The sequence below is a fragment of the Hyla sarda genome, chromosome 10, assembly GCF_029499605.1.
Source record: "Hyla sarda isolate aHylSar1 chromosome 10, aHylSar1.hap1, whole genome shotgun sequence".
NCBI lineage: Eukaryota > Metazoa > Chordata > Amphibia > Anura > Hylidae > Hyla > Hyla sarda.
Window position 1 is genome coordinate 56,136,194 of NC_079198.1, and position 23,857 is coordinate 56,160,050.

General features: G+C 42.4%; 1 protein-coding gene across 2 annotated transcripts in view; it reads left to right on the plus strand.

The window, feature by feature from the left end:
- Positions 1 to 23,857, plus strand: part of LOC130294530 (carbonic anhydrase-related protein 10-like) — a 749,095-nt gene that overhangs the window by 446,025 nt on the left and 279,213 nt on the right. For both annotated transcript variants that reach the window (XM_056544464.1, XM_056544463.1), the window contains exon 3: positions 8,777 to 8,919. In XM_056544464.1, the coding sequence (XP_056400439.1) occupies positions 8,777 to 8,919 (143 nt within the window). The remainder of the gene's footprint in view (positions 1 to 8,776; positions 8,920 to 23,857) is intronic.

Below are 23,857 nucleotides of genomic sequence, written 5' to 3' on the forward strand. Positions count from 1 at the left end.
GAATGAAGGCTATGTCATTCCATATAGAATTAACACATATTAATAACACATTTTGTTGGTATAGTATCTAGTAGGGATATTTCCAGTATGAAAAATGCATCTGCCTTCTAAGCTATTTAACATCCATTTGTTGGTTGTCAGAAATGTCTGTCTGGCATATGTTGTAAATGTTAATTTATTAATATGCACACCATATGTTAAGCTGAAACCCAGCAGGTCATACATTCCTACACTCAATTCCTCATTAAAAAAAAAAACATAGTTTGGCAGCATTTAATTCTTTTAGGAAAAAAAAACTGGATTTTTTTTTTTTTACCCTTTGGAGCTTGTAATAGCCAACACAAGCTGTTAAATTTCCAATATATTCCTTTGTTACAGTGAAACTGTTATTTATCATGACTGACCTTTATGATACTAAGCATGGCAAACATCCAAATCGGGTTTGTGCGATGGTTTAAGCCGGCACTTTTCTTAAGAGTTCTACTAGAAAAAAACCACTGGTCCAGTAACAGTAGTATCTTTTTAATCATTACAATGAGATCTTGTGTGGAACACCATTATGTTGCCCAATGGATAGTTTTCAGTAACAAATAGGTCTGTTTATAACATTCCACTTCTATTCTTTCTAAATGTTTAATAGAAAAATATGAATCTGTTTCTTATGATACCATACCATGGTTGGCATGAAACCGGCACAGGTTACCGAACTGCAACCTGATATAGTTTATTTTGAAACACTGCTGCCTCTCGGAGAAATTGTAGTTTAAAACCATGTTTAGGTAAAGCCCTGTGAACGAAGCCCAGTGGGGCAGACAGGACCACCCAGATGACCTTTCACCTTGTTTCCACCCTTTTTTTTCTTTTATTTCTGTTAGACAGCAGAAATAAAAGTGTTGCTGTGTTTCAGAGTACATGATATCTGCTTGTAACCGGAACCTGTATCTGTGTCATGCTGCTTCTTGTTTGAGTAGCATGAACCTCCTGACAGGTTCCCTTTAAAGGGGTATACTCAAATTATAAAATGATGACATATCATTAGGTTATTCCATCACTTTATGATTGTTAGAAAGGATATACCCCACCTATCTTGGGAATAAATGGAAAGACACATGGCGCTCCAATCCACCCAATTGCATAGGCCCATGCTGCGGTACTTTGCAGCGCATATGGATAGTGTATCTCTGCGCAGGGAAAATACAGTAATAGGGATACAGTATTAAATAAGTGCTGTGTTTTCTTCATCCTCAGGATCAGTGGGGGTCCCAGAGATTGGATGTCTACCACTGAGGGGAGGGGTAAGGGGATAACCTAGTAATGTGTCATCATTTTATAAGAAGAGGAAACCACTTATTAAAAGGAAACATCAATAAAAAGTAAAACATTATTTATGATAATTTATAATTTTATGCAATGATGGTGTATATCTGCCACTCATATAAAAAGTGCAGTCTTTACACAATCAGTGGAAATGTTTTCTGTTCGGGCAGCTAACCTGTCATTTTTGCTGTGAAGACTGGCAAGGGAAAAACATAATTATGTTTACTACAACTGGCCTGTTTTTTAACCCCTTAAGGACCCGGCCATTTTTTGCAACTCTCTGCGTATAAGGAAAATGGACATCCCAAATAAATTATATATTGATTCACATATACAATGGGGGACATTTACTAATCTAGTCTATTCTGGGTATGCTTATAGACCAGCGTATGTGGTAGTCTCCTGTCTATTGTGCTCCTAATTTATCAAAGGTCTCACAGCCCTTGATAAATTCTGTGCTCAGACTTCAGGGTCTACAGCTTAAACTGCATTTAGACCTGCTCCAACATGGTCTGACATTTCAGCGTATTTTGGGCAGATGCGACTTGTCGCACAAAAGTCGCACTTGATAAATTCAGCACCAATGCATTTTCCAATGCATTTCCGTCTAAAATAGACTTGCATGCATCATGTTCTAAAAATCCTCTACAGCAAACGTCGCAGAAAAGTCGCACATATTTAGACTGTGACTTTCTGTGCGACAAATTTAGACAGGAAAAACCAGTCTAAATCCTTTGATAAATCTCCCCCAATATGTTTACTATATGTTTGCATCATAAAGTTGACATGTTCTTACTTTTGGAAGACATCAGAGGGCTTTAAAGTTTAGCAGCAATTTTCCAATTTTTCACAAAATTTAAAAATCAGAATTTTTCAGGGACCAGTTCAGTTTTGAAGTGGATTTGAAGGGCCTTCATATTAGAAATACCCCATAAATGAACCCATTATACAAATTGAACCCCTCAAAGTATTCAAAATGACATTCAGTAAGTGTGTTAACCCTTTAGGTGTTTCACAGGAATAGCAGCAAAGTGAAGGAGAAAATTCAAAATCTTCATGTTTTTGGGGGCATGTCACATTTATGAAGCCCCTCTGGTGCCAGAAGAGCAGAAAACCCCCCACACGGAATACAATTTTAGAAACTACACCCCTTAAGCCATGTAACAAGGGGTTCAGTGAGCCTTAAGACCCCACAGGTGTTTGACGACTTTTCGTTAAAGTCGGATGTGTAAATGAAAAAAAAAAATTCACTAAAGTGAAGAAGTTTTTTTTTTTCCAAAATTTACCATTTTTACAAAGGGTAATAGGAGAAAATGCCCCCAAAAATTTGTAAACCCCATGTTAGGACGTAAAATGCTCTGGGGGTGAACTACAATGCTCAGAAGAGAAGGAGTCACATTTGGCTTTTGGAAAGCAAAATTTGCTGAAAAGGTTTTGGGGGGGCATGTCGCATTTAGGAAGCCCATATGGTGTCAGAACAGCAAAAAAAAAAAAAAAATAATATTATTTCGCAAACTACGCCCCTCAAGGAACGTAACAAGGGGTACAATGAGCCTTAACACCTTACAAGTGTTTGACGACTTTTTGTTAAAGTTGGATGTGTAAATGAAAAAAAAAAATTTCACTAAGGCTAGGTTCAGACTATGGAATCTCCGAGCAGAAAATTTCTGGCCAGAGATTCCAAGTGCGGCCAGCGTTGAATGAATCAGTCGGCGCTAGGACCTGAAGAAAGAGCAACGTCATTCTTCAGGTGGAAATTTCCCAGCAGATTTTCCTTTCACAAATTCTGCTTCACAAATTCCAAAGTGTGAATTTGTGAACGGAAACCCATTCACTATACAGTACATTTTAGCAAGCGGAATTTACGCCTGCAATTTCAAAGCGGAATTGCAGGCGGAAATTCCGTAGTCTGAACCTAGCGTAAAATGCAGATTTTTCCCCAAATTTTACAAGTGGAAATAGGAGAAAATGACTACCAAAATTTGTAACCCCATTGAAAATACCCCATGTGTGGACATCAAGTGCTCTGCTGGCGCACTACAATGCTCAGAAGAGGGGAAGCACCATTTAGCTTTTGGAGAGAGAATTTGTTTGGAATGGAAGTCAGGGGCCATGGGCGTTTACAAAGCCCCCCGTGGTGCCAAGACCCCCACACATGTGACCCCATTTTGGAAACTACACCCCTCATAGAATTGAAAAAGGGGTGCAGTGAGTATTTACAACAACAAAAAAGAAGTGTGCACTCACCGCAGGGAACGTCAGGCTGTACCGGAGTCCGGGTCACGAGCAGCAGGTTACTGGAGAGGCATCACGGGGAGCGCTCAGAGGCGATGCCGGCCTTTCGCACGATAAAGTGTGCTTCTTTCGGCCTCTACTTCACGTCATCGCGCTCCGTCTTTTATCTGTGAGTAGTTACCATAGGGACATGTAAACAATACGGGACGGTAAGTGGGAAGGGACAAAAGAGTGAGGGCAAACTCAAAAAAGTGAGAAGTGCTAATGGAATATATCCTGTTAATTAAACAGGCATAATATATAAATATATAGATAAGTACGAGCCCAAAGGTAAAGAAATGAAAAAAGTGTATATTGATACTTGATTAATATGTAATAATATAATTTATCAAGGATATACAAATGATGTATAATAGAAACTACTTAAGGAAGGGGGAGAGATCTAGCAGATCATTAAGGCCTGCTGCGCCCTACGCATTACAACGTAAAATCCACCGCGCTTTGCATTGTAAAAGTAGATTTTTAAGGTCTCCTCCTGATTTTAGCAGTAGGAGTTTTGTTGGAAAGTAAACGGAGGTGGTCGGAAATCGTTTTATTCTTCCTGTAGGATATGAGCGTGCTGCACGTGAGAGGGTAGACGGTATGGATAGGAATGAGCTGCTGTCCTATAGGAAGAAAAGTCCAACTATTAAGAATAGGAGATTGACTTTGTCCTTTAAAAATTCACAAATGAATGATATCATCCATAATTCAGTGCGGAAGCACTGGCAAATCCTAGGAAATTATCCAGATCTTAGGCAAGCAGCCAAAATGCCCCCCCTCATATACTACAGGAAGAATAAAACGATTTCCGACCACCTCCGTTTACTTTCCAACAAAACTCCCCCTACTGACATTGGAAGGACAGGAACCTGGTTCAATGCCTCCCCGTTACAAGGTAATTACAAATGCGGCAATTGCGGCTATTGTCACCACAAAGTCCTTTCTTTAGGTGGGGTAACTCATCATGTACTCCAGATGCTAACTTGCAAAGGCACATATGTGGTATACTACCTTATTTGTCCATGCTTCTGGTTTTATATAGGGAAAACCAAACGACAACTTAACATCAGTTTTAGGGAACACCTCTATTCCCTTAAAAAAGGACATGGTTCCCCCAGAATAGCAGAACATCTAGCTCAACAACATAATAACGACATAGGAGTACTAATGTTCGGAGCCCTCCAGAAAGTCTACCTGTCAAAATCAGGAGGAGACCTTAAAAATCTACTTTTACAATGCCAAGTGCGGTGGATTTTACGTTGTAATGTGCAGGGCGCAGCAGGCCTTAATGACCGGCTAGATCTCTCCCCCTTCCTTAAGTAGTTTCTATTATACATCATTTGTATAACCTTGAAAAATTATATTATTACATATTAATCAAGTATCAATATACACTTTTTTCTGATCTTTACCTTTAGTATTGCTGGGCTCGTACTTATCTCTATATTTATATATTATGCCTGTTTAATTAACAGGATATATTCCATTAGCATTTCTCACTTTTTTGAGTTTGCCCTCACTCTTTTGTCCCTTCCCACTTTCCGTCCCGTATTGTTTACACGTCCCTATGGTAACTACTTACAGATAAAAGACGCAGCGCGATGACGTGAAGTAGAGGCCGGAAGAAGCACGCTTTATCGTGCAAAAGGCCGGCATCGCCTCTGAGCGCTCCCCGTGATGCATCTCCAGTAACCTGCTGCTCGTGACCCGGACTCTGGTACAGCCTGACGTTCCCTGCGGTGAGTGCACACTTTTTTGGTTGTTGTTGTGAATTCTATGATGCCTCACTCTAGTGTTTGCACCCCGCAGGTGTCAGCGTGATTGTCTGAGGGCCACTGCATTTACCTCCACCAGCCCATCAGGTGTACACCTACACCATTGAATAATACATTGATTCGAAATACACTGCCAGGGAGTGCACGCTCTACTTCCGATATCTAACTACTATTGCATGCAGTGAGTATTTACACCCCACTGGCATTTGACAGATCTTTGGAACAGTGTCCTGTGCAAATTAAAGATTCCATTTTTCATTTTCACGGACCACTGTTCCAAAAATCTGTCAGACACCTGTGGGGTGTAAATGCTCACTGTACCCTTTATTACATTACATGAGGGGTGTAGTTTCTAAAATGGAGTCACATGTAGGGGTCCATTGTTCTGGCACTATGGGGGCTTTGTAAACACAATTTTTCTCTTCAAAAGCCCAATGGCACTCCTTCTCTCTCCTCTGAACATTGTAGTGTGCCCGCAGAGCACTTTGTATCCACACATAGAGTATGTTCTTACTCAGAAGAAATGGGGTTACAAATTGTGGGGGTCTTTTTTCCTATTTTCCCTTGTGAAAATGAAAAATTTAGGGTAACACCAGCATTCTAGTGATTTTTTTTTTCATTTTCCCTTCCAACTTTAATGAAAATTCACCTGTAGGATGTTAAGGCTCAATATACCCCTTGTTGCATTCCGTGATGGGTGTAGTTTCCAAAATGGGGTCACATGTGGGTATTTTTTTTGCGTTCATGTCAGAACCGCTGTAAAATCAGCCACCCCCCCATGCAAATCACCAATTTAGGCCTCAAATGTACATCTGCGCTCTCACTCCTGAGCCTTGTTGTGCGTCAGCTTGTGAAGATGAAAAGTATGGGGCAACACCAGCATGTTAGTGTAAACATTTTTATTTTTTTTGCACTACCAGGCTGGTGTTGCCCCCAACTTTTCCTTTTCAAAAGGGGTAAAAGTTCGGAAATACCCCATATGTGGCCCTAAACTTTTTCCCTTAAATACAACAGGGCTATGAAGTGAGAGAGTGCTATGCGCATTTGAGGACTAAATTAGGGATTGCATAGGGGTGGACATAGGGGGTATTCTACACCAGTGATTCCCAAAAAGGGCACCTCCAGCTGTTGCTAAACTCCCAGCATGCCTGGACAGTCAGTGGCTGTCTAGAAATGCTGGGATTTGCAGTTTTGCAACTTTGGGAGGGCTACAGTTTAGAGACCACTGCACAGTGATCTCCAAACTATAGCCCTCTAGCTGTTACAAAACTGCAAATCCCAGCATTCCCACACAGCAAACAGCTGTGTGGGCATGCTGGGAGTTGTAGTTTTGCAACATCTGGAGGGCTACAGTTTAGAGACCACTGTATAGTGGTCTCCAAACTATAGCCCTCCAGATGTTGCTAGGCAACTCACTGACTTCCGTAGGATCCAGGGAGCCGCATCGCCATCCTCTGCTGCCACCGATCGCAGCTGAAGCCCGTGATGGTAAGTGGACCTTTGGCGCCGCTCACCGTCAGTTCCCCCGCTCTGTCCGGACTACTGTGTGTGGGCAGAGCTGGAGAACCTAACGTTAACCCCCACGCCCCTGATCTGCTATTGGTCGTCGCTTCTGAACAACCAATAGCAGGGATAGGAGGGGTAGCATCCCTGCAACCTCACTCCTATCTCTTCAGGGGGATCATGGGTGTCTTGGACAACCCCGATCCCCCTTATTTTCCAGGTCGCCGGAGACCCGTACGACCCGGAATCGCCACAAATCACCAGTGTGAATATGGCTTTGCAGGGACTGGTGTAAAAGATCAGTGTGTGTAGTAGGAGCTATAACACTGCAAAAAAAGTGAAAAAAGTTAATAATGGTCATTTAACCCCTTCCCTAATAAAAGTTTGAATCACTCCCCTTTTTCCATAAAAAAAAACAAAAAAGAGTAAATAAAAACAAACATGTGGTAACGCCGCATGCGGAAATGTCCAAATTATAAAAATATATCGTTAATTAAACCGCACGGTCAATGGCGTACGCGCAAATAAAAATCAAAAGTCCAAAATAGCGTATTTTTGGTCACTTTTTATATTATGAAAAAATTAATAAACGATCATAAAGTCCTATCAGTACAAAAATGGTACCAATAATAACTTCAGATTACAGCTCAAAAAATTAGCCTTCATACTGGCCGGTACGCGGAAGAATAAAAAAAGTTATAGGGGTCAGAAAATGAGAATTTTTTACGTATAAATTTTCCTTCATGTAGTTATGATTTTTTTCAGAAGTACGACAAAATCAAACCTATATAAGTAGGGTATCATTTTAACCGTATGGACCTACAGAATAAAGAGACAGTGTCATTTTTACCAAAAAATGCACTGCGTAGAAACGGAAGCCCCCAAGTTACAAAATGGCTTTTTTTCTTCAGTTTTGTTGCACAATGATTTTTTTTATGTTTCTCTGGATTTTTGGATAAAATTACTAATGTCACTGCAAAGTAGAATTGATGGCACAAATAATAAGCTATAATATAGATTTTTAGGTGCAAAATTGAAAGGGTTATGATTTTTAAAAGGTGAGGAGGAAAAAAAATATGCAAAAACTGAAAAACACTGAGTCCTTAAGGGGTTATGGGTGTGCACCAGGTTATATTGGGAGATTTATCAAAACTTGCCCAGAAGAAAAGTTGCTGAGTTGCCCATAGCAACCGATCAGATCAGTTCTTTCATTTTTGAAAATGCCTCAAAATAATGAAATAAGTGATCTGAGTGACGTCACAATGCTCCGTCCCCGTCTTCGACAGTAATCAGACCCGGAGTGAACACGCTCTGGGGACTGATTTTAATGGGGTGCGGCGTGCAGGATCACGGGGGTCCCCAGCGGCGGGACCCCCGCGATCAGACATCTTATCACCTATCCTTTGGATAGGGGATAAGATGTCTAAGCGCTGGAGTACCCCTTTAAGGGTGGAAAAAGTTCTGACATCATTTATCTTTGCCTTAATTTTATAACATCACATTTTACTGCCATTCACTGTCATTTTAAAAGGGTTGTGTCCATGGTATGTGTGTCCTCGCAGGTAAATATTTCATTTGGATATTATTTCCCTACAAATGCATATGTAAGTGCCATAATCTCATTGGAGATACATAATAAATGCTCACAGGCTCTTCTGCCACACAAGAGGACAGCAGTACAATAAATAGTCTTTATTAGGGGGCACTGGTGTAGATTTCACATTAGGGCCAGAGAACTTTAAGGCATGCCTTCTGAAATAATTGTTCATCTAGATGAGTATTAGGTAATTTATTATTAAAATTATTTATTTTATGTCTACTCTTCATGTAAAAGTGTATTTAAATGATTAGAAGTAAATCCTTCAACTATTAACCCAACACAAATGACATTGAATCTATTGCAGGTCCTGCATTTTGGGGCCTGGTGAACTCCGCATGGAATTTATGTACAATCGGCAAGAGACAATCTCCTATCAATATTAACACCAGCCAAATAATCTTTGACCCATTTTTGCCCCCACTCAGACTGAGCTTGGAAGAAAAGAAGGTATTTTTACTTTTTTTGAGTTCCTACAATGTTTTGGTTTGTTCTATGATCTAGAAACACTGCTTTTTATGACACAATGAGGCCAGTGTGAATGAAGTATGTATTCATATTGTCATAGCTTCATACATAGCGCACATAATTTAATCTGTAGCATCTGAGGCATCTGATAGAATGACAGGCTGTGTCATGGGATATCTACTTTAAAAGGTATATCTGCTTTACCTTTGAACTTATTGTAGACTTTATATATAGATATTGCATAATTTAAATAACAATACTATGCAAATACATTGTTTCACTTATCTCGTGCTCATCCTGAGTTGTATCATGGGTTATAGTAACTTCTCATCTAGAGCAACTTTCAAAATTCCTGAGGTGACTGTTCATCCTTGCACACCATTTCATTGTCAAAATTCAAATAGATGCAATTTTTTCATGATATGGATATGACTTTTGCAGCAGTTTGAACTTATTTTTGGCATAGAACACACCCCCTGTAAAGATAATAGAAGGTAATGATAACTTTTTGCCTTCATGCGGCCACCAATAGATGGAACTTAGGAGTTTACAGAACTGTTATTGTGTAACACACCTATATATAGTCATATACAGAGTTGTGGTGCTCACGAGAAGCATGGGAGTAATAGTGCATGCCTACACAGCCAATTCATTCTGGAGATGCCTGCTGCCCATGTAATCTTCCTAGTGTGCAATTCCACAGTGTGCATGGACCCTTCCGGTTGCACCCATGTCACTGGCTGTAAACATGTGTTTATGACTCTATGTAGAATCCATGCTCTCTAACTGAACTGTGCTTGAATCTTTAATTCCAATCCAAGTCGATATCTGAAAAATAAATGAATACAGAAAAGCACTTGTTTCTTGACTGTGTGCCCAAGGAAAGTCAGAAAACTCCCAATATCAGGGTCTTGTGATTGGATACATACTTTACTATGTAGCAAAAGCTGGCCAAGAAAATAAACATATGGCGGCATTTGTCAATAAGATTAGCAGTCAGTAGAGCAACTTTTCCTTGTGCCATATCCTTTAGCAGCTAAAGTTTAGGTCATAGTGCCTCTTCTGAGACTAAAGACCAAGTATTTGTGCAGAGCTCATGCTGGTGGTATGTACTATCCTATGTTAATAAGGATAAGGTAATTCTTACAGAAAGCATGCAACACTGCATTTTTGGAGTAAAGGACAGTTATCAGCCTTCTTCCACAACTTTATCAACTTCAGATTATTTCATTGTAATTAATAATTTATCAAAGAGAATCTGACAGCTTGTTAAGCTGCACTAAACCCAATATACTGGGTTATAGTGCTGGTTAATAGTTGTAAAATGAGGGGTCACATACTTTAATCCATGGCTTATGTGCTGACAATGTTAGTCAGTACTTTTATTCATATTGCGCTCCAGTACGCAATACCTCGGCTTGCTTGCCTCATGTATATTTTCTCCCCGATCCGCCCAGTCTTAATTATTCAAATTCTTAACTCTTGCATCACTAAGAAGTGCTCTCTAAGCAGAGCGCAGGCACAGCTGCCTCACTGCACCTGGAAGTCGGGTGTAGCGAGTCTTCAATGGCGCATAAAGAGAGGAGCTCACCTCCCACCGCAGGTTCTCATGTCATAGTGACGTGAAAGCTAAGAATTTGAATCATCAAGACTGGTGCGAGTCGCGGGCACAATATAGATGAGGCAGGGGAGCTCCAATGTGTGCTGGAGCGCAATATGAATAAAAGTATTAACTAACAGTTTAGCACATAAGCCACAGATGAAAGGAAGTGATCCCTTATTTTTCAGCTGTTCACCCATGCTATAACCCAGTATATTGGGTTCAGTGCAGGTGAACCAGCTGTCATATTCTCTTTAAGCAAGTAGAATATCAAGTAGAATATTAATGAAATGCATTCATTTTCAAGAGCTATAATGTTTGCTGCATTGACAAATCTTATCCAATATGGTATGTTATATTTTTTTTCCAGTAAATATTGATTTTTAAAAGGTCACACAATAAAACAAAACTGTATTATCAATACAATTGATATATCTAACTAGTGACCAATAGCTAGAAATGCAACCCAATATCCAGAGAAAAGCTGATTTGTAAGATGTGAGTTTAGCTGTCTAGAATTAATTCACAAAACAGAACTTAGGAAACTTATTCTAAGAGACAAATACACATTTTTCTAAGTATGGCAGATATCCAAAGAGGGGAAAATCTTTTGCTGTCTTCCCTATGCACAGACTGTGAAAAGGCACAAGAATGTTGCGTAAGACCTCAGTTTTGTGACACAAATTGCAACTTTTTCAACTTTATGCATCACTTTGTGGGCATATAAAGAAGCATGGTTTCCTACTATGCCAGATTTATATAATAATGTTACAGAGCTGGCATGAATTTTAGCTGAAATCTATGCTAGCCCAGAGCTATTGTAGATTTCAGAAGAATGGTGTGCCAGCAGTCACTGCCTGATTTATTAAGAGATGTGTGCCTCTTAATAATTCACGTGAAGCATAAGCCAGCTGGATTTCACAGAAGACCTCCATGTGAAAGCTGGCCTTGATAAATTCCCCCCAAAGTGCTGATGTATAGTGTAAAACAGCACACCTTACCGTATAAAATCACAAAATTTATCATGACATCTTTGTAACAGAAACTTGTCCAACAGCATACACATTTCAGACTAAGCAACTCTTAAAGGGGTTATCCAGGAAAAAAAAAACTTTTTTATATATATCAACTGGCTCCAGAAAGTTGAACAGATTTTTTTAATTACTACTATTAAAAAATCTTAATCCTTTCAGTACTTATGAGCTGCTGAAGTTGATTTGATCTTTTCTGTCTAAGTGCTCTCTGATGATATCTGTCTCGGGAACTGTCCAAAGTAGAAGCAAATTCCCAAAGCAAACGTCTTCTACTCTGTGCAGTTCCCGAGACAAGCAGAGATATCTGCAGAGAGCACTGTTGCCAGACATAAAAGAACAACTCAACTTTCGCAGCTGATAATTATTGGAAGGATTAAGATTTTTTTTTATAGAAGTAATTTACAAATCTGTTTAACTTTCTGGAGCCAGTTTATATATATATATATATATATATATATATATATATATATATATAAAAGTTTTTTTCCTGGAATACCCCTTTAACTCCTTAAGGACCAAGCCATTTTACACCTTAGGACCCGGCCACTTTTTGCACATCTGACCACTGTCACTTTAAACATTAATAACTCTGGAATGCTTTTAGTTATCATTCTTATTCCGAGATTATTATTTCGTGACATATTCTACTTTAACATAGTGGTAAAATTTTGTGGTAAGTTGCATCCTTTCTTGGTGAAAAATCCCAAAATGTTATGAAAAATTTGAAAATGTAGCATTTTTCTAACTTTGAAGCTCTCTTCTTGTAAGGAAAATGGATATTCCAAATAATTTTTTTTTATTCACATATGCAATATGTCCACTTTATGTTTGCATCATAAAATTGACGTGTTTTTACTTTTAGAAGACACCAGAGGGCTTCAAATTCAATTCAGCATCAATTTTCCAATTTTTCACAAAATTTCCAAACTCACAATTTTTCAGGGACCAGTTCAGGTTTGAAGTGGATTTGAAGGGTCTTCATATTAGAAATACCCCACAAATGACCCCATTATAAAAATTGCACCCGCCAAAGTATTCAAAATGACATTCAGTCAGCGTTTTAACCCTTTAGGTGTTTCACAGGAATAGCAGCAAAGTGAAGGAGAAAATTCACAATCTTCATTTTTTACACTCGCATGTTCTTGTAGACCCAATTTTTTAATTTTTACAAGCGGTAAAAGGAGAAAATGTATACTTATATTTGTAGCCCAATTTCTCTCGAGTAAGCACATACCTCATATGTCTATGTAAAGTGTTCGGCGGGCGCAGTAGAGGGCTCAGAAGCGAAGGAGCGATAAGGGGATTTTGGAGAGTATGTTTTTCTGAAATGGTTTTTGGGGGGCATGTTGCATTTAGGCAGCCCCTATGGTGCCAGAACAGCAAAAAAAAAAAAAAACAATGGCATACCATTTTGGAAACTAAACCCCTAGAGGAATGTAACAAGGAATAATGTGAGCCTTAATACCCCACAGGTGTTTCGCGACTTTTGCATATGTAAAAAATTTTAAAAAAAAGTTCACAAAAATGTGTGTTTCCCCCCAAATTTCACATTTTTGCAAGGGTTAATAGCAGAAAATACCCCCCAAAGTTTGTAACCCCATCTCTTCTGAGTATGGAGGTACCCCATAAGTTGACCTGAAGTGCACTACGGGCGAACTACAATGCTCAGAAGAGAAGGAGTCATATTTGGCTTTTTGAGAGCAAATTTTGCTCGGGGGCATGTCGCATTTAGGAAGCCCCTATGGTGCCAGGACAGCAAAATAACCCCGACATGGCATACCACTTTGGAAATTAGACCCCTTGAGGAACGTAAGTGAGCACTTACCCCCCACTGGTGTCTGTCAGATCTTTGGAACAGTGGGCTGTACAAAATGTTTAATTTGCACAGCCCACTGTTCCAAAGATCTGTCAGACACCAGTGGGGGGTAAATTTTCACTGCACCCCTTATTACATTCCGTGAGGGGTGTAGTCTCTGAAATGGGGTCACATGTGTTGTTTTTTTTTTGCGTTTGTCAAAACCGCTGTAACAATCAGCCACCCATGTGCAAATCACTTCAAAGGTACATGGTGCACTCTCCCTTCTGGGCCTTGTTGTGCGCCCCCAGAGCACTTTGCGCCCACATATGGGGTATCTCCGTAGTCGGGAGAAATTGCATTACAAATTTTGTGGGGCTTTTTTCCCTTTTACCTCTTGTCAAAATGAAAAGTATAGGGCAACATCAGCATGTTATTGTAAAAAATAATTTTTTTACACTAACATGCTGGTGTAGACCCCAACTTCACCTTTTCATAAGGGGTGAAAGGAGAAAAAGCCCTCCAAAATTTGTTAGGCAATTTCTCCTGAGTACAGCAATACCCCATATGTGGCCCTAAACTGTTGCCTTGAAATACGACAGGGCTCCAAAGTGAGAGTGCCATGCGCATTTGAGGCCTGAATTAGGGACTTGCATAGTGGTGGACATAGGAGTATGATTCCCAAACAGGGTGCCTCCAGCTGTTGCAAAACTCCCAGCATGCTGCTTGGACAGTCAACGGCTGTCCGGCAATACTGGGAGTTGCTGTTTTGCAACAGCTGGTGGCTCCGTTTTGAAAACAGTGGCGTACCAGACGTTTTTCATTTTTATTGGGGAGGGGAGAGTGGCTGTGTAGGGGTATGTGTATATGTAGTATTTTTTACTTTTTATTTTGTTAGTGTAGTGTAGTGTTTTTAGGGTACAGTCACACGGGCGGGGGATTACAGCGAGTTTACCGCTGCGAGTTTGAGCTGCCGGACAAAATTTGCTGCATCGCAAACTTGCAGCCTGATACTCACTGTAAGCCCCCTGCCCATGTGAATGTACTCTGTACATTCACAGGGGGGGGGGGGGGACCTCCAGCTGTTGCAAAACTACAACTCCCAGCATGCACAGTCTATCAGTGCATGCTGGTAGTTATAGTTTTGCAACAGCTGGAGGCACACGGGTTGGGAAACACTGAGTTAGGAAACAGACAATGTTTCCCAACCAGTGTGCCTCCAGTTGTTGCAAAACCACTACTCCCAAACATTCTCAGGCATGCTGGAAGTAGTAGTTCGGCAACATCTTTAGAGCCAGATGTTGCCGAACTACAACTCCCAGCATGTTTGGAGTTGTAGTTTTGCAACATTGTGGAGGACTACAGTTTGCAGACCACTAATACAGTGGTTCCCAATCTGTGCCCTTCCTTACTGTCCAGGCATGCTGGGAGTTGTAGTTCTGCAACATCTGAAGGGCCAGATGTTACAGAACTACAACTCCCAGCATGCCTGGACAGTAAGGACATGCTGAGGATGTGTAGTTTTTCAACATCTGAAAGGGCACAGTGGTCCCAAAACTGCGGACCTCCAGATGTTGCAAAACTGCAACTCCCAGCATGCACGGACGCCAAGGGCTGTCTGGGCATGCTGGGAGTTGTAGTGTAAGGGGACCAGATGGAGCAGTCCAGATCGCTTTACGGCGGTCTGGACTGCTGCAAAGGTCCCACGACACCGCCGAAGATCCACTCACCTGTCGCCACCGCCGCCGTCTCCGCCGCCGGGATCCGGGTCTTCAGGGAAGAGGTAAGTATCGGGGCCAGTCCCAAGCACTCCCCCATTCCCCGTCGCATCCTCCGGTCTTCCTCCCGTTCTCTGCGGTCTTCCAGGGGCCGGACAGGGCGGGAGGAAGTAACCACCCCCCCCCCTGCGATTGGTCAGTTAGCTAACTGAAGAATTACAGGGGATAGGAGGAGGTGGCAGGCTTGCCACCTCGCTCCTATACTTCAGCATGGTCCTGACTGTCTGTGACAACCGGGATCATTCAAAAATATCGGGGGGTCGGGTCCCAGCAACCCGATCAGCCCGGTATCGCCGCAGATCGCAGGGGCGATTTCCCTCGCAATTTGCGACGATCGCCGACATAGGGGGCCTACATGGCCCCTCTCGGCGTTTGCCCTGGATGCCTGCTGAAGCATTTCAGCAGGCATCTGCTTCCGATCTCTGCCCAGCGCATGACAGGCACCGGAAAACGCCATGACGTACTCATACGTCATGGGTCCATAAAGCCCAGGGTGCGGAGACGTATGCATACGTCATGGGTCCTTAAGGGGTTAAGGTGCTCATACACACTAGATACTAGACTTGTGCACAAGAAAATTTTTCGTTTTGCTTTGGATAAAATTTTCGGTTCGGTAATATTTTCGGTTTTGATTTTTCGGATACATTCGGTATTCGGATGTTCGGTTTGATTTTTCGGATACATTCGGTATTCAGGTTTTTATTTTCTTTCGGATACATTTGGTATTCGGGTACATTCGGGTAAATCTTTTTTAAGCAGGGGACCATTATCGGGAGCGTGTGTGTGCAGGAAAAGAGGGCAGCTGCAGAGATCAGAACATTGGAAGACAGGTAAGATAATATAATTTTATGTGATTTATTATTAATACATAATGTAATGTTGAATGAATGAGTACATGAATAAATGAATGAATGCTGTATGAATTATTGATGTGTTTGATCGATGTGTTTAATTGTCGGGTGATTTATGTATAACATGTCATGTCACTTGCGCTATTGTTTCTGTTACTGTTACCAGGGTGCCTCCTGCTGTTGCAAAACTACAACACCCACCCAGCATGCCCTGACAGCCAAAGGCTGTCTGCACATGCTGGGAGTTGCAGTTTTGCAACAGCTGGAGGCACACTTTGGCAAACATGCGCAAAGCTTTTTAATTCATTTTCAAATTCCGCTCGCTTTTTTCAGAAATAGGTTAGTAGGTCAATGACATGCATAGTAATTGCCGCAGGAAAAATTTTCATTGGGACCCCAAACGTTCTAAACGGCAATTATCCAATTAAGTCTGCGGTTTTATGAATGAAAAATGTTCCCACGGCAATAACTATGCATGTCATTGACCTACTATAACCCATTTCTGAAAAAAGCTAGCGTAAGTTAAAAATGAAAGAAAAAGTTTAGCGCATGTTTGCCAACGTACCAAGTGTGCCTCCAGCTGTTGCAAAACTGCAACTCCCAGCATGCCCAGACAGCCTTTGGCTGTCAGGGCATGCTGGGTGGGTGTTGTAGTTTTGCAACAGCTGGAGGCACCCTGGTAACAGTAACAGAAACAGTGTGTAGCGCAACAGTGTTAGCACAAGGACCAATAAAAAAATTAGAATGAATTATTTACTTTCATTTACGAATAACAAATGCATTCGTTATTTACCACATGCATTCGGTAAATAACAAATGCATTTGTTATTTTGCTATTCGTATTATCGTGGCTATTCGGGAGTGTTCAAAATATGTTTTTGTGCATTGGATCGGTCCGAATGCCCGAAAACGGTAAAATTCGGTAAATTAGACATTCGTGCCAAACCGAATTGCACAAGTCTACTAGATACCAGTCGTCCGTACCCACAGACTTCAGTAGGTTCAGCTGACTGTTTAAAGTATTCTTCTTCTCTACTGTCTTTACACAAGAAAATCCAATGTCAGAGAACAAGGGAAGGGATGATATAAATGTTCAAGGAAATCTCACCTGTTTAACCCAACAAAAAGTGCGGTGCCACCTAAGTAACCTTAAGACACACATATCACCAGGCCCAGGTGGCATCCATCCCTCGGAATTAAGTACCCTGCTAGACAGACTCATTATTATTTAAAGATTTTATATTGACATAGAGTGTTCCACTGGACTGGCGCTTGTCAAATGTGGTATCAATATATATAACAAAGGGTCAAAAAGGGATCCTAGGAACAATAGGCCTGTAAGTATCTTAAAGGGGTACTCCAGCGCTAAGACATCTTATCCCCTATCAAAAGGATAGGGGATAAGATGCCTGATCGCAGGGGTCCCGCCACTGGGGACCCCCGTGACCTTGCACGCAGCACCTCATTACATAGGCTTGCGTTGAGTGGGCGGAGCGTGACGTCACAATGCTCCGGCCCCATGATTACCAATAATCAGACCCGGAGCGAACATGTTAGTAAAGCTTTCAGGTGCTCCCGTGGGCTGGAAAAGGTGGATACAGTCCTAGGAGACTCTTTCTTAGGACTGTATCCACCTTTTCCAGCCCACCGGAGCACCGGAAAGCTGAACTAATTTATGCAGGAAAAGTCAGCAACTGCCGAGCTGAGAAGTTCGTGACGAATCGAATTTACTGTAAGTTCGCTCATCTCTAGTTGGCATCATAAAGTTGACATGTTTTTACTTTTGGAAAACATCAGAGGGCTTCAAAGTTCAGCAGCAATTTTAAAAGATTTCACAAATTTTCACAATCAGAATTTTTCAGGGACCAGTTCAGGTTTTAAGTGGATTTGAAGGGCTTTCTTATTAGAAATACCCCATAAATGACCCCATTATAAAAACTGCACCCCTCAAAGTGAAGGAGAAAATTCAAAATCTTCACATTTCGGAAGCCCCTAGGGTGCCAGAACAGAACCCCCCCCCCCCCACATGGCATACTATTTTGGAAACTACTCCCCTCAAGGAACGTAACAAGGGGTACAGTGAGCCTTAACACCCCACAGGTGTTTGACGACTTTTCGTTAAAGTTGGATGAGTAAATTAATTTTTTTTTCACTAAAATTCTGGTTTTCCCCCAAATTTTACTTTTTAACAAGGGGTAATAGGAGAAAATGCGCCCCCCCCAAAAAAAAAAAAAAAAAAAAGTGTAACCCCATCTTTTCTGAGCATGGAAATACCCCATGTGTTGACATCAAGTGCACTGCGGGCGCACTGCAATGCTCAGAAGAGAAGGAGTCACATTTGCAAATTTTGCTGAAATGGGGGGGGGGGGGCATGTCGCATTTAGGAAGCCCCTATGGTGCCAGAACAGCAACTAAAAAAAACACACATGGCATACTATTTAGGAAACTACACCCCTCAAGTAACGTAACAAGGGGTACAGTGAGTCTTAACACCCCACAGGTGTTTAATAAATGTTCATTAAAGTGGGATGTGAAAAGGAGAAATTTTATTTTTTTTACACTAAAATGCTGGGGTTACCACAAATTTTTCATTTTCACAAGTGGTAAAAAGAGAAGAAAGAGAAATTGTCATCGTAAATTTGTAGATACATTTATTTGGAGTAAGGACGTACCTCATATCTGGATATTAGCAGCTCTGAGGGTGCACACCAGGTCTCGGAGGAGCAGGAACGCCGTCAGGGTCCTTGAGCTTTTGCATTGCTGCCTATGGAGCCAGAACAAGGGGCATTACATGGGGTAAATAACTGGGGTACACTAAGTAACTAAAATGGGGTACAGCGGGACATAAAATTATAGAAAAGGTTATGTTCCCAGAATGATGACCCAGAGCATAACCAAAACTAAAATATATGCCCACCCTAAATCCTATGCTCTGAATCATCATTCTGGGAATGTGATGTGTGTGGCCGTCCCTAACCTGTTGAGACAACATAAAAAAGTCCCCAATGATAGTGACTCAGTGACCCATACTCCCAGAGGTCTTATCATTTTTTTTTTTTTTAATAAAAACTTTTATAAAAGTTTTTGGGGCAATTTAGTGGTTTTATGGGATTAAAACTTGGAATGTACTCTGGACTTGGTACATTCGGGTCAAATTATGGAAAATTAAAATGAAGAGGGAAAATTTAGTACTCCATGGAAGTGTGATACTCCCTGAAGCAGTTTTTAATGCAGAGGTCCAGATGATCGGGGCAAGTGTTACATTGAGTGGTGGTATCCTTCCGTATGCCCCTCTTGTAACACACTCTGCATCTTTTCTGGGTTCATCCCTTCTTTCCAGTGTGGGGGACTTCACCTGGAAAGTGTTGGCCTGGGACAATCCTGGCACCTTCAACTTCAGTTCATTGGGAACTCTGTCCTGCTCTTTCCTGGTTGCCAAAGATCAGGGCCTTTAGGACTTCTTGGAATTGAAGGTATTTCCCTGTGTTGCCAGCGATCTGGTACAGTACAAAAGATTTGTACATGACAACCCGTACCAAGTAGACTGCAACTTTTTTGTACCATATCCGGGTTTTCCACATGGCCATGTATGGCTTGAGGACTTGACCAGAAAGATCAACTCCCCCCCATATACCGATTGTAGTCCAGAATACAATCAGGCTTGAGGACTGTTGTTGTGGTACCTCGCACAGGGACAGGTGAGCTGCCTTTACCATGAATTGTGGTCAGCATAAGGACATCCCTCTTATCCTTATACCTGACCGGCAACAGGTTTTCATGGGTAAGGGCACGGGACTCACCCTTGGGCATAGGTGTCTGAACAAAATTTAGAGGGAGGCCTCTTTGGTTCTTCTGCACGATCCCACAAGCGGACGTGGATCTGGCGGCAAGGGATGTGAACCGAGAGATGCTGGTATAAAAGTTGTCCACGTACAAGTGGCAATCCTTATCCAGCAATGGGTGCAAAGGTCCCAAACGAGTGGGGGAACAATCTGGGGGTTCAATACGGGAATCTCGTCCCTCATATACTCTAAACTTGTAAGTGTACCCGGAGGTACTCTCACAAAGTTTGTAGAGCTTCACGCCATACCACATCCGCTTTGAGGGAATATACTGGCGGAAGAGGATTCTCCCATTAAAACTGATGAGACTCATCTACCAAGAGCTCCCTGAGGGGTACGTAGGCCTCCAAAAATTTGGCCCCAAAGTGATCTATGACCGGCCTCACTTTGTAAAGCTGGTCATAGGTGGGATCACTTCAGGGTGGACATGCCGCATTATCTGCATAATGGAGGCCAGCTCCAGTACTGTCTGACACTGGGCTTTATGACCAGACCCATATGCAGCACGAGGCCCCAAAATGTCCTAATTTCTGCTGCATCAATAGCGTACCATTCTTTGGGCCTGGCCAAAGCAGAATCTGGGTGGTGGCCGATGAACTGATGGGCATACAGATTCGTCTGTGATTGACAAAACTGTCACTGAAAAATTTACCGGAGTCGCCACCAAACTACGGAATCCTTAGCCGAGAAGCCTCTTGGGGTCTCCAGACAGGTTCACCGGAAGGGGGCTCCGGTACACTTGTCGGGGGGGGGTGGTCGGACTCCTAGTAAGAGCGGCATTGTTGCTCATACTAGTCTGGGCCACTATCATGGGGGGTGCGTTGCCTCGCCTGGCTGTGTCTCTGCCGCCATACAGGGGACTCATCATCAGTAGTAGATGAGGAAGAACACAGGAATGTAGGGTCTTCCTTGTCCTCACTGGCAGATTCGGAGTCGGAGGCAAGAAAAGCGTGTGCCTCCGCCGCCGAAAATGCCTGGCGAGCCATCACCTTTTTTCTACGGTGGTGGAGGGGGCGGTGGTGGGGAAGTATGTATTGTGTGCTCGGTGGGACTATTATATAACGGTGTGTGATTAAAAATCACACACCGTTATATGGGGTAAAAAAAATAAAATAAATAAAAAGGGTTGGGGGCAAATCGCAGCGCCCCGAGCCCCTAGTAAGGCCCGGGTCACACTAGAAAAAAAAACTGCGGCAGACCCTTGAGGACCTATTATGGGGGGGGGGGGGGAATTGGGTTTTATTTTAAACATTTTTTAACTTTTACTTTCTTTAACTCCTACCTTTCCCTGTTGAGTAATCTGTCCCTGCTCTAAGGGGGCTTCTTCTGTCCCGAGGGGGATCTATTCACGGCAGAGGGGGGGTCCACGGCTCCTTCTTGCAGCTCTGACCGCTGATAGAACTCAGTAAGCCGGCAGAGCGGCGAGAAGAGGTGGTTAACCCCTCCCCTGCCGGCTACTATCATCCGGCCAATAGCAGTGATCCTGGGGGTGGGTATGACGAAATGTTTCATTTTCATATTGGGTAATAGGGCAAAAGGCCCCCAAAATTTGTAGAACAATTTTGTCTGAATGCTCAGAATGGAAGGAGTGAAAATTTGGTTGAAATTGAAGTCGGGGGTCATGTGCATTTATAAAGCCCCCAACAGCAACAAAAAAAAAACACATTAGAAACTACACCCCTCAATGAATGTAACAAGGGGTACAGTTGGAAATAACACCTCACAGATTTTTTGAAAAGTGGGCCATTAATTGAAAAATTAGATTTTTTTACACTAAAATGCTGGGGTTACCCAATTTTTAACATTTTCACATGGGGTAATATGAGGAATTGGGTTATAAATTTTGGAGGGCTTTTTCCCCTGACTATAAAAATACATCCACATATGGGGTAACGTGCTGGGCGGGCACACAACAAGGCTCAGAAGTCATAGAGGTCACTTTGTATTTGTGGCCTATGGCATATCAGTAGCTGACGGGTACAAACATTCAGAGGAAAATACAAAAATGAAACACCCACATGTGACACCATTACAGAAAGTATCCACCCTGAGGAATGGGTATAGGGGTAAAGAGGACATTTTGAACGCACAGGTGTTTATTTATTTTCCAGGAATGGATGAAGGGTAGCTTTTTGAAAATTGCAATTTTCAACCTATGCTCTGCTTCATTTTTCTGGGAACAACTAACATGTGACTCCGAATTGTCGCCTGGAAATACGACAGAGCTCAGCGAGAACTCTTCACATTTGAGGCGGATGTTTGTTACGGACCTAACAGTTACATACATTCGGAGGAAAATACAAGAAAGGAACACCCACATGTGAACCTATTACAAACTACACCCCCTAGGGAAGGTGTATAGGGTCAAGTGGAGATTTGGAATAGACGGGTGTTCCCTTAATTTATTTTCCAGGAATGGATGAAGTGTACTATGGGGGGAAGAAAATTGCAATTTTAGTACTGATATGCCAATTATTTTCCCAGAATGATGACCCAGAGTACAGCCAAAAGTAAAAATGATGCCCGCCCCAAACCCTATACTCTGAATCATCATTCTGGGAAGGGGATGTGTGGGGCCATCCCTATTCTGTTACCTCAAATGCGCAACCCGCTCAGGTGGGGAGAGAGAGCGTTGCGCATTTGAGGCAACTGCAAACCTCCAATGCTGTTGACTCTGTGTCCCATGACCCATTTTTTAAGGGGAAGAAAGAAAAAAAGATATTGGGAAAAAAATGTTTTTCTTTTTTTGTTGTTGTGGGGGGGGGGGGGGTGTTTTGGTTTAAAATTTGGAAGTCAATGTACCCTGGACTGGTACATTGGAGCCGAATTCTGGGGAATGAAAATTAGGGCAAAGGATGGAAAATTTAGTACTCCATGGAAGTGTGATACTCCCTGAAGCAGCCTATGCAGAGGCCCGGATGATCGGGGCAAGTGTCATATTGTTACGTGGTGTCCTTCCGTCTCCCCTTCTTATGACACACTATGCATTTCTTCTGGGTTCATCCCGTCCTTCCAGTGTTGGGGATCACACCTGGAAAGTGTTGGCCGGGGACGATCCGGGGACCTAAAGTTCCAGAGGTGCTCTGACCCACTCTTTGGCGGTCACTATAGATGAGGGCCTTTAGAACTACCTCTTGGAACTCCAGGTGTGTCCCTGTGTTGTCAGCGTACTTGTACAGTATAAAAGAGTTGTACATGGCAACCTGTACCATGTAGACCGGAACCTTTTTATACCATACACGTGTTTTCCGCATGGCATTATATGGCTTGAGGACTTGATCAGAAAGATCAACTCCCCCCATATACCGATTGTAGTCCAGAATACAATCGGGCTTGAGGACCGGTCCCGCGGTACCTCGCACAGGGACAGGGGTGCTGCCATTCCCATGAGTTGTGGTGAGCATAAGGACATCCCTCTTGTCCTTATACCGGACCAACAGCAGGTTCTCATGGGAAAAGGCACGGGACTCACCCTGGGGGATAGGAGCATGTAGGAGATGGGGTGGAAGGCCTCTTTGATTCTTCCGGACTGTCCCACAAGCGACAGTGGATCTGGCGGCGAGGGATGTGAAGAGATGGATACTAGTATAAAAGTTATCCACGTAAAGGTGGTAACCTTTATCCAGCAATGGGTGCAAAAGGCCCCAAACGATTTTCCCGCTAACACCCAGAGTGGGGGGACATTCTGGGGGTTCAAAACGGGAATCTCGTCCCTCATACACTATAAGCTTGCAAGTGTACCCGGAGGTACTCTCGCAAAGTTTATACATCTTCACGCCATACCGCGCCCGCTTGGTAGGGATGTATTGCCGGAAGCTGAGTCTCCCCTTGAAGCTGATGAGAGACTCATCAATAGAGACCTCCCGCCCCGGGACATAGGCCTCCCAAAATCTGGCCCCGAAGTGATTGATGACCGGCCTGATTTTATACAGGCGGTCATACGCAGGATCAGTTCGGGGGGGGGACATGTCGCATTATCAGCATAATGCAAACATCTCCGAATGGCCTTGAACCGGGAAC